The sequence below is a fragment of the Ursus maritimus genome, unplaced genomic scaffold (genome assembly GCF_017311325.1).
Source record: "Ursus maritimus isolate PB19 unplaced genomic scaffold, ASM1731132v1 scaffold_5, whole genome shotgun sequence".
Lineage (NCBI taxonomy): Eukaryota > Metazoa > Chordata > Mammalia > Carnivora > Ursidae > Ursus > Ursus maritimus.
The window spans coordinates 74,138,100-74,150,139 of record NW_024426663.1 but is presented as its reverse complement, the minus strand read 5'-3'; the positions used below and the strand labels follow the sequence as shown (position 1 = coordinate 74,150,139).

Here is a 12,040-nt window from a genome sequence, read left to right as displayed (position 1 = left end):
ACGGAACATTGCCATCACTGCAGAGTTCAGCTGGACAGCATGCTCCCGGGGGTCAACCAGCCCCTTGATTCGTTTTTCATCCCCTCTTCCACCACAAACAGCACATGTGGCAAGAAAGCCCCCCAAGATGGCTTAGAGCAACTCATGGGAAAGATGGCTCTCAATTTAAGTGACTTGTAGTGTGTTTTAACTTTTATCCCTCAGAAGAACCTTTTTTTCTATGTTTAGAGAGAACAGGAACATGTTGGCAACACTCTCTGGAAAGTCCATCGTATAGCAATTTATTTACATCTGATTTTAACCAAAGGGCCGAGAAGTGATAGGTAGCAACTTATTTCAATGATGTACGTAACTATATTAAATGGATGGAATTCCCCACTTTTTTTTAACTCTAAATGGGTCTTTTTTTTTTTAAAGATTTTATTTATTTATTTGACAGAAAGCTAGAGAGAGAGCACAAGTAGGCAGAGCAGCAGGCAGAGGGAGAGGGAGAAGTAGGCTCTCTGCTGAGCAGGGACCCTGGCGTTGGGCTCGATCCCAGGACCCTGGAATCATGACCTGAGCTGAAGGCAGCCGCTTAACCGACTGAGCCACCCAGGCGCCCCTCTAAAGGGGTCTTTTGAACCTCAAGAAGCTCCTAGAATTATAGGGCGCCTGGGTGGCTCCGTGGGTTAAGCGTCTGCCTTCAGCTCAGGTCATGATCTCAGGGTCCTGGGATCAAGTCCCAAGTCAGGCTCTCTGCTCAGCAGGGAGTTTGCTTCTCCCTCTTCCTTTGCCTTTCCTCACCACTCATGCTCTGTGTCTCTCTCAAATAAATAAATAAAACTTTTTAAAAAAAGAAGCTCCTAGAATTATAAATGTGTGAACTTTTAACCATGGCTTGAATATTTTAATCCCTTATCAACAAGATGTCATGCTCATAAAATGGATGCCTATTTATAGCAAACTCATCTAAGTTCCCTCCTCTCACACATTCTCCTACAAAGAGTCTTTCAGACTCAAATAGGTTTGCTTTCTATATCTAATACATTTATTTTTATTTACTTTTTACTCATTTATTTAACAGTAGTTGTACTATTGATCAGCCTTGCTGAATTTTGCAATGATTCTGTTTGAATGAATGGTGATAGTATTTATAGATTGTTAGAAGGACATACAGGTGCAAATTAATAATTAAAATGTTACATACCCTAAAAATGGCACAGAAATGCTTACTTCATTCTTTGTACATCAGAACATTTAAATCATCCTGATTTAAGCAGTTATATTTGACATGAACACTAGCATGTTACCGGTCTTCATAAAATATTAGAGACAACATGAAAGGATAAATACATAAATGCCTCTGACAAATTGAATTTTACATTAATTATGCGAAAAAGACTTATTCTGAACTTCCTGAAATGCGACCGATTGCTAGCAAATTAGCTATGAAATGAGTGTTTCTCTGGTACGTTCCACTGAGCATCCCTCACGGAACACGCTGATAAGCCTTCTAGGAACAAGAAAGACAGCAGCCCCATCAGTTTGGGAACCGTCTGTGCTAACCTCCACTTTTCGCAAATTCGCAGTATATGCCAGCACATACTGTAAAGACCCCAAGAAGAAGGAAATCTAGAATTTTCCGTACTGCTTTTCCTGCATCTTATAGCTGTAATCCTGCTATTTACCATTTTGCCAGGAGATCAGTTGTTCTGGGAGAGAAACAGATGAGAAACCGAATTCTCCAACACTCCCATCTGGAATGTAACTAGAACAATAACTGTTTATTGTTTGCCTGTTAGTTAACATGTTGGCCTTGGTTTCCTCTTGTATAAAATGAAAGGAATCATATTTGTTCAGTTCCAAGCTTCTTTCTCATACTAAAAAGTTCTCGTCTTTGCATGCCAAGGTCCAGTTAGTTTAAGCTCTTGTCAGGGATATAAGGTGATGAGGACATGCTATCTGATAAATGCTGTAGAGGAGAGCCGGAGAAGGTGTGGGGACCCAAAGAGAAGCATGGGATTGGAGTGGGATTTGAACAAGCAGTGGGAAAAAAATGACCTTCTGCATTTGCCCGGGGGCGGGACGGAGCGTCTGACTTGGGACAGCTCACAGCAGGTGGCTGGAACTCGGGGCTCCGGAACAGAGGAGACAGGGCTGGTCAAGTGTTAGAGCTGAGGGCACTGGCCTGCACCAGGTCAGGAAGATCTGCTCCCCTCAACCAGGCCCCACATTCTTCCCAGGAAGCCTGATCTGAAACCATATTTAGGAATAATTGAAATGAGGCAAACAACTTTGGTTTGGTCCTGCCCCTCACCCCCACATCCAGAGCACTGCGCTCGTTGCTGTGGGATATTCAAGTTCATTGCTGGGCCAAAGACGATCATTTGAGTCCCATCCCAGTGAGGGAACCTCCACGGACCATAAAGACATCTTGCAGGTTAGAGAAAGATGTAGAGCCATGCTTTTGGCTTTCTTGAAACCATGTAGGCTTCACAGCCTCCGGGAAAAGCCTAGGTTTACTTGAATATAGAATACAAAGTATGATCGGTTTCAAACTCAACTGACCCAAAAGGAATCTTACCCCCTTCTTCTTCACCAAACCCTTGACTTCTTCTCCAAATGCTGTTACACTGGCTGAAGTCCAAAGCATGAAAGCTGGCAGGCATTCTCACTTCCTCTCGGTTGGGTTTCATAACGGGGAGCACATAGCTAAATGGAGAAATAGGGGCACAAGCAAACAGAAAGCAGTCAGGTGTTACGGAGCGGTGCACCCAAGCTCTGAACAGCCCATGCCCACCACCTGTCTCTGGGTTGGGCTGGATGCCTTGGTGCCCCCGGGCTTGCCGAGTGGCTTCGCTTGCCCCAGGAAATCAGACGTGGCAGGGGAAGGGATCGGAAGGGAGGGGAAATTCGAGAAAGGAGAGAGACAGAGGGTGAGCCAGATGAGAGTGGCCCAAATCCCTGTGCCCACATGAGCATGGAATGTTACCAGATTTTTAAAACAGTAACTCTACTGACACAGGCTGGCTCTGGTCTTTGTATTAATTAGCATGTATCTGACCACTGGCAGGATAAACTATTTGTAACATATCTATTTTTGTTCAGTAATATTTTAGAGATCGCTCTTTCAACAAGAGGGACAAATCTTCTCTGTCTCAAAAATACCTCTTCTTGGGGCGCCTGGGTGGCTCAGTTGATTAAGCGTCTGCCTTTAGCTCAGGTCATGATCTTGGGGTCCTGGAATCGAGCCCTGCATCTGACTCCCTGCTTGGTGGGGAGTCTGCTTCTCCCTCTGCCTTTCCCCTCCACCCTGGCTTGTGGTCTCTCTCTCGCTCACTCTCTCTCAAATAAGTAAATACTCTCTCTCAAATAAGTAAATAAAATCTTTAAAAAAAAATACCTCTTCTTGCAACTTGCGAGAACAGGAAGGGATGAAGTGACCAGAGACTCTGATAGGTGCTTCGACACACAGCATCTCCTTTCCTCTCCAGAACAATGCTTCTCACTATATGTTAGGGCCCTAGGTAGTTTCCCACTTTTTTCTTTCTTCAAATTTTGCCAAATTTTTTGAGTCATTCCACGGGCTTTTAATACCTGGCCAATAAAAATGGAGAGCTGAGAAGTACTTCCTCTTTCCCTATGGAAACAGCTGTGTTTATATGGAAGCTCTGTTTCATCCTTCCTTTTGCTCAAGTAGACCCAGCTTAAGTTACAGCGGAGAACTTAAAAAAGAACAAAAGCACTGTTTTCTGTTACCTTTGGGTATTTTGCCAACATTAACTCTTGCAATTTTTAATTTCAAGCATATGTTTTTGAAGTAAGTCAATCACGTGTATTGACTATCTACTATCGCTAGAACTCAATGGCAGTCCAACCCTTTCTTGTTCGGTCCAAAACATTAACCCTGTTTTAATTTTCTTTCTTCTTTAATGCATCCCAAAGTCTTTATTTACGTTTTTAACCACAGCCAGGCTTCGGGCAGGTATGTATCTGATGTTTTTCCGTACGACATTTCATGTTTTTTTCTGGGTGATCCTTGTTGGATATTCAAGGACAGGAAACTAGACGGGAAGTTTCGATCATGGTGCTTGTTTGAGGGAGCGGAAGTCGAGTCAGACTACTTAGTCCTTCGGTGATCACTGACGTGTTGAGAACCTTCAAAGACTTGGATCCTCTCTCCCAATAGCATATGCAAATACAAAATTTTAAATAATTTTTCAGGGCAGGTTAGCCAGTTTCTGAAGCTGACCTCCTATTAATTACTGTTTTTTAAGGGGGATAATTTGCATATTTACTTACCCCTCATAAGTTGTCTGGATTTGAGGCATGTGACATCTGTTTTAACCACCTCGTTTAAAAAGATAAAAACAGTTGCGGTTTTTAGGAAGCGTTTTCTATATTTAAATAAAGCTGTCAGAACTATGCAGACACAAATCGATATTTACCTGTAAATATTTCCTTAGTGCTGATAAGATCTTCTGTGTAATAGATTTCCTATTAAATGATGAAGCTAAACTAACTCATACGTGGTTTTGCTTAGATTTGGGACGTAGGAATCAATAAGGGCTGTGCCCTTAGCATCTGCGCTCTATAGAGTAGAGCTTTATCTTGCAAAACATCTTCCCCTTCTGACTGGCATCTTGTTGCTTTGTAGGTACGGAACACAATCACTGGTTACTCTCATGTACATAATAGGGAGAACCATAAGCACAGACTTGCAGATCACAGAGGTAAGTACTTGAGATATTCTGAATTATAACGATAATTTGGAAGCCATTTTTCATGGAATTTGGAGTTGCCGAAATTGAAAACAACAGGCTTATTTGAATGACTGTTCCGCGCTCGCGTTGGGGTTATTTTCAGCGTGTGCAGGAAATGGTTTTCAATTCCGTCTTGCTCCTGAAATAGAGACCATTCTCGTTCGTTGGACTCCATCCTAGCTCACCTACCTTGACTGCAGAGCACGGTGGCAAGGACTCTGTCCCAGGGCTGCTCTTGCCTGTATCCCAGCCCTCATACAGCCGCCAGTCCTTACCCCGCTGTCGAAGCTTCAGGAACTCATCACAGTGTTTAGAAGACATTTTACTCCTTTCATTATAACCTGCCCCCCCCCCCGCCTGCCTCGCTGGCTTCATTTTTTACCTGTCTTACCACTGAACGTGGGAGAATAAGAGAGACAGTCCCTAGCATTTTACCTCTAGTGATACTACTGTACCACTTACAGATTTTCTTAAATTATCATGTTGTTTCACAATTTCCAGAGTTTGGAAATGCCCTACCTTCTGATTTGGGTGACTTCACCATGCCTGTCCTTGGCTGGATGATTCCTAGCCATCCTTTAAGGCACTGCTCCAACCACCTAGTCTAGGAATTTTTTAATTAACTGATTTACACCCTCCCCTCCTGCATGCTCTTCAATTATCCTATGAATACCTGTATCAGAGCACTAACCACATTGTACTATAATTGGTGTATAAATAGGTCTACTCCCTGAGGCTCTAAGGAGCTCCCTGAGGAGGGAGACCACATTTTCGTCATACCTGTATTCTAGAACCTAGATGAGGCATGGCTATTTTGTTGTTGTTGTTGTTTTCTTTTTTTAAGATTTTATTTTTAAAGTAATCTCTCTACCCAATGTGGGGCTCGAACTCACAAACCTGAGATCAAGAGTCGCACGCTCTACTGACTGAGCCCGCCAGGCCCCCCAGAGCTTGCCATTTCTAGGTTCTGCTTCTTCCCAGGCTGAATGTCTTCTTAGGGGGGCTGTCAGCACAGGAGGCAAGTGTAGCTCGAGGCTTCTGTCGTCCTTAGCCCTCTGAGGTACAAGAGGAGGAGTCCTTGCTCACCCAACTTCAAGTTCCGGTCCCGTGGAATGACTCTGGTTGGTCCTACTTGGGTCCACATGCACCAATCACTGTGGCGGGAGAGGGGAGAATGAAATACTCCAGTGGGTCAGCCTGGGTCATGTGCCTGTGTTTGGAGCTAGCCCCACCCAAAGCAGAGGCACTGAGTTAGGGGAGGAATAGTTCTGGGGAAAAAAGGGGATCCTGTAACCAGAAGGTAAACTAAGGAGCCAAAGCACATATCTATTAAACACACACACACACACACACACACACACACACACACTAAAACAAGGATAATATATAAATATAACTGCTATACACCTGGTAGCATAGGTAAATTTAGAAAGATTTCCGATACCAAACACGGGCAAAGAAGTGAAGCAACTGGAACTCTCTTTTTCTGCCAGTGAGAAGGTAGCATGCTACAACGACTTTGGGAAACAGGCAGTCTTTTCAAATGTTACTTAGACACGTATGACCTAACAATTCCATTTTTAGGTTTTTACTCAAGAGGAATTAAAACCCATATCCACTCAGATACTTGTTACATGAATGTTCGTGGCAGCGTTATTCACGTTAGCCGAAAACCGGAAACCATCCAGACACCCACCGATAGATGAATAGATAAGGAAAATGTAATATATCCACACCAGGGACTACTATCCTGCAATAAAAAAGTAAAGAATAAGTTTCTGTAACAACATGGATACATCTCAAGATGATTATGCTGAGTTAAAAACAACAACAACAACAAACACACATTCTAGGAAATGCAAATATAATCTCTCCTGACAAAAGGCAGATCAGTGGTTGCCTGGGACACAGGGAGAGCTGATAGCAGAGCACCTGAAGGGGTATGTGGGTGGTGAAAATGGACTTTACTGTATCTTGATCCTTGCTCTGTGTTTCATGGGCGTATACAATGATCACCGTTCACTCACGTGTACACTTTAAGTGAATACAGTTTATTGTCCATCAGTTTCATCTCAATTGAGTTCAGTAAATTGTTCTGAAAAAATGCCTGAGCACAAATTAAACACCATGGCCTGGAACTATATTAATATGAACAGAAAGGGCCTGTATAAATAAGAAAGGAAAATCAATTGCTTCTTGGCATTTTGGCTGAGATCAAGGGTAGTATCTGTTCTTACCAGGTTACTATCTGATACATCCTCTATTCAAGGATAAGATATTAAGTGGACTTTTGGAGCAGGGAGCTCCATCAACTCCACACATTGACCTGGTTTAAAGAAAAAAAAAAAAAAAGAAAGGAAAATCAGTTCCCCTGCCCCAGCAAATAAACCAATAAACATATAGGTCATAAAGGCCTGAAGTTTGACCGTGAGCCCCACCCCCAAAAAAGAGAGAGAGAGAGAGAGGGAAGCAGTCAGCTATGTAGTTGTTATTTTTATTATTATTTATTTATTTGTCAGAGAGAGAGAACACAAGCAGGGGGAGTGGCAGGCAGAGGGAGAAGCAGACTCCTTGCTGAGCAGGGAGCCCGATGCGGGACTCGATCCTAGGACCCTGGGATCATGACCTGAGCTGAAGGCAGACGCTTAACCCACTGAGCCACCCAGGCATATGTAGTTATTATTATGAGAGAGGAAGAATCGCACATTCCTGAAGGAATTCTCTCTGTGTGGGCTTTGGCCTGCCTGGGCTGAGCTGCCTCAGGGATTACCAGGGATTCCCTGAACAGGAGAGGGAAGGGCACACCCAGACATCCTGGAAGGAAGGCTCCAGAATGAAGGCCGAGTTTGTGCTGACATCTTCTAAAGGGCCTCTGTTCATCTTTGTGTCTACAGAACCCAGGAAAGTTTTTTGTTTTTGTTTTTGTTTTTAAAGATTTTATTTATTTATTTATTCGACAGAGATAGAGACAGCCAGCGAGAGAGGGAACACAAGCAGGGGGAGTGGGAGAGGAAGAAGCAGGCTCATAGTGGAGGAGCCTGATGTGGGGCTCGATCCCACAACGCCGGGATCACGCCCTGAGCCGAAGGCAGACGCTTAACCGCTGTGCCACCCAGGCGCCCCCCCAGGAAAGTTTTTGTTGTTGTTTCATGAATGAACAAAGTGTGTATAAATTTAGCAGTCCTCAGAGTTCCAAAACTCTATAGTCACTGATAGCTTCTTTTTAAAAAACAAAATGCAAAAATACGTTCAGCTGTGATAAAATTTTTGCCATTTTGAAAATAAGTAAATTAGCCACTGTGAATATTCTTGTCAAAAGTGTATAATCAGCTATATAGTCCTGCTATCATCTATCTGTTCACTGGATCATAGTGAAAATAATTACTAAAATGAAAATGAAAAGTTGCATGAGTCCCTTCTCCCTCTAGAACAGCACAAAGTCTATACGCTCTCCACATCTCTTGCTCTGGTCTTCATACTCCATCCAGTGGAGCCTGGCCTCACGCTCCCAGCATGCATGAAGCCCCACCCACAATCCCGCAGACGCTACTCCCCTCCCACACACTGCAGGGCTTACAGGGCCATGGGAAGCTGTGGGAGAGGGCAGAAGGTTTGTTCCTGGTTCCTTAGACTACTTTTTGCTCAAAACTTACTTTTTGGGCACTTGGGTGACTCAGTGGGTTAAGTGGCTGCCTTTGGCTCAGTCATGATCCCAGGGGCCTGGGATCGAGCCCCACATAAGGCTCCCTGCTCAGCTGCAGAGTCTGCTTCTCTCTCTACCCTTGCTCATGACCTCACTCTCTCTCTCAAATACATAAATAAGATGTTAAAAAAAAAAGAGAAACTTTTCTTTTACATGGTAATTAGACTGAATGGCCCCATTACTCCTCAATTTCAAGTACATTAGGGTTGAAGTGACATTTTGTGAGCCGGTATAGGTCATCTCATATGTTCTAAGTTCTAATCCAGGAAAACAGTCTGGAGGTTCCTCAAAAAGTTAAATCTAGAACTACCCTATAATCCACTGATTTCACTACTAGGTGTTTACCCAAAGGATACAAAAATACAGATTGTAAGGGATATATGCACCCCGCTGTTTATAGCAGCATTATCAACAAAAGCCAAACTATGGAAAGAGCCCAAATGTCCATCAATTGATGAATGGATAAAGAAGATGTGGTCTCTGTAGATACATGATGGAATATAACTCAGCCATCAAAAAGAACGAAATCTTGCCATTTGCAATAGTATGGTTGGAGCTAGAGGGTATATGCTAAGCGAAACAAGTCAGTCAGAGAAAGACTAATACCATATGATTTCACTCATATGTGGAATTTAAGAAAGAAAACAGATGAACATATGGCAAGGGGAAAAAAAGAGAGAGGGAAGTAAATCATAAGAGATTCTTAACAATAGAGAACAAACAGGGTTGATGGAGGGAGGTCCGTGGGTGGGGGGCTGGGCTAGATGGGGGATGGGCATGAAGGAGCACACTTGCGATGCACACCGGGTTTTGAATGAAGTGGTGAATCACTCAATTCTACTCCCAAAACCGGTATTACACTATGTGTTAACTAACTGGAATTGAAATAAAAATCTGGAAGAAAAAAAAGAATAAGTTCTAACCCAGTGACACAGAAATAGACTTTTTGGAATATGACTTACTAGTTCACCGGAGTCTGGCTGACACATGATGTTGTGGCAGATGTTCCCATAACTAACTGCGGGAGCTGACTCAGGGAGGGAATCTAGCCAGTGGACAAACCCACTATCTAAATAGTCTTAAATAAAGGCGAACACTTGTAAAGGCACAGACTTTAGGCGCCAGTTTTGAGCTTTGGGCGTTGCAGCGTTTCTTTCGAAGTAAGAGAAGATCTCACCGTGTCTCTGTCCACACGTCTGGTACACTATCCAGTAGGCCTTCCGTGGGTCATTACCGAGCACCTGCTCTGTGCTCTGGGGCATAGCGCGGGGAATCAAATAGATGAAGCGTCCACTTCCCGGGGCATCTGGTCTACCCCTGACTCTTCCAGGTAGGCGTGGTCTTCCTCACCTGTTCTCAGGCAGGGTCTCCCCAGGAACCCCCAGTCCGGGAGCATACCTTCCTACCCACCCCGGCCCCCACGCGCGCGCCATTTGCAAAATCCTCTTGCTCCTCCGCATGAACGTTGCCTTCTTCTGCGTCAAGGAGACGTGAGTTTGCACTGACCCACCGTCCCTTGGTGCTTTGCAGCTGCAGCAGTTCTTCGGCAACATGTTGGAAGAGCACCAGAGGCTCACGGTTCACGCCAAACTACAGACAATAAAGAACAAAAATCTGGAGAACAGAACGCGCGATGCCAGGATGACGGCATGGCTACGGAGGAACACATAACAGGCGCCCCTGCGGTCTGCGAGAATGGATTTCGCTCACGCTTGTGTCTCCCAGGGCTTCGTGAGCCTGGAAGGCCACATGTTTTGTTATTGGAATGTCAGTCACGTTTGCTCCTCAGAGTCCTTCCTGTTCTTCCCTGGCTGTCGCGTTGGGCCCTGAGGCTCTGTGATTCCCAAGGACGTTGCCAACCCAGGGGAAGATTTCACTCCGTGTGGGGCTGCGAAGCCACAGAATTTACTCTGAGTGCCTTGTAAAAACAAATTTACCTTTGAAAGCCTTGCTTATTCTGTTGTGAAAGCCAGCGGAATATTAGATCATTGGCCAAGTGAGCACATTTTCTTTTCTGAGGGAAAACAGCAGACTTGCAATACTCTAGGGTTTGTGTAGTTCGATATTTAAAAGCGTCATGAGCAAATAACACAACAGTGTAAAGAAAGAAACCAGAGAGAAAGAATACTCACTAGGACATAGAGAAACAATGTTTTAGAAAGAAGGAACAGATAATTCTAGGAGCCACATGAAGTGATTTAAGGGCCAGGAAAGTGCCTTCTGCCCGTTTCTCTCTTCCCACAGGGGCCTGTCACATCGTGCCACACGTTACAGGCCACTCGAGTTTACGGTGTCACAAAAAGAGCCAGGATCGCAGGATCCGTGAAGTGCCCTTCTGATTGTGGAGGCTGGAAGGACAGGAAGGAACCTTCCTGAAGCTGGAAACTGCATCCCCCCCTGTGGCCTGGACACTCGCTCAGCCCAAGTTTATGAGCAAAAATAAGGATGGCGACAGACAGTAGTCGTGAGGGACTTATCTTCAGCACAAAGGGAAGTGGTCAAATAGAAAGAGAAGGAAAAGGCTAACCAGAGCAGACTCTTCATAGCTCCGCACTCAGGGGATGAAGTCGGAAATGTGGCTTCATGTGGCCAAATTGAACCTGCTTGTAGTGGGGACTACTTTAAATGTGTTCATTAGTTACAACGTAGGGAATTGGCTTAGCTCTGTTTCCCTGAATTAAATCAGGACGGCCGAGGCAAATCATCCCGCTCTAGACTTGGTGTGTGTTTGATTTCATCCTGTGTTTTCATTTTGATTTTGGTTTTGTAGAATGGGGGTAAAACTGCAGATCTCCGATCTACCTCAAAGGGATGTAAAGAGTAAGGAAGCCTTTAAATATGTTGTATGAGCTGAAGGCCACGTGATCTAGGGTCCCCCGCCCGCTTGTGTAAGTCGATGCAGCCACAAATGAAAATGCAAAACCAGAGTTGGCTTTTGTATTCGCTTCCCAAGAAGGCACTCGCTGAGTGAGCGGGAGGCCATGGGACGTGGCCCCAAAAACCAGCCAAAGCACCGCCTCCTCATACTTTGACCATGGGTCCTAGGTCAGAGAGTTTTTTCTTTAAATTTGGAAATGTACACCTTAAGCAATAAAATATTACCATGTGTTCAAATTGTTGTGTGCGAGGCATCTTTCAGTTTTTCTAGAACATTCGTTCTCTATTTTCTATCATTCCTTTGATCACAGCCTCAACTTAGGGTAACCGTGCCACATGTCTTCTCTCTTGTCTTTCTCTTTCTCTTCTTCCTCTCCCTCCTTGTCTCCCTTGGGCTCCCTTCTCCCTTTCAGTCACCTCTGCCTGCCTCCTGCCTGGCTGTCTGCGTCCCCTTCCTCGTTCTTGCCACCCCGCTGTGCCTTCAAGGTTCTGACCCTGGTCACCAGGTGCGGGTGACACCAACAGTGTCTCCTCCCACAAGAGGAGCAGCTAGGTGTGGCGCTCCAGTCCATCTGTTGAAAATCAAAATCCAGTTACATAGTTACATCTTAGCTTCTGTGGTAATTAAACAGCACTGAAAGTGTTTATCAAATGCCCAGATTTTTGGTTAATAGTCCTTCCTCTAAATAGGAAAAAGAACTTTGAATAATGTACA

At 44.4% G+C, this 12,040-nt stretch overlaps 1 protein-coding gene and 1 pseudogene across 1 annotated transcript in view; both read left to right on the top strand.

Annotated features, from left to right (window-relative positions):
* Positions 1–11,562, top strand: part of LVRN (laeverin) — a 66,918-nt gene extending 55,356 nt beyond the window's left edge. Inside the window, exons 19-20 of the mRNA XM_008709525.2 lie at positions 4,640–4,715; positions 9,979–11,562. Coding sequence (XP_008707747.2) covers positions 4,640–4,715; positions 9,979–10,119 — 217 coding nt within the window. The 3' untranslated portion in view covers positions 10,120–11,562. The remainder of the gene's footprint in view (positions 1–4,639; positions 4,716–9,978) is intronic.
* Positions 6,934–7,090, top strand: LOC121100863 (annotated as a pseudogene).
* Positions 11,563–12,040: the final 478 nt, after the last annotated feature.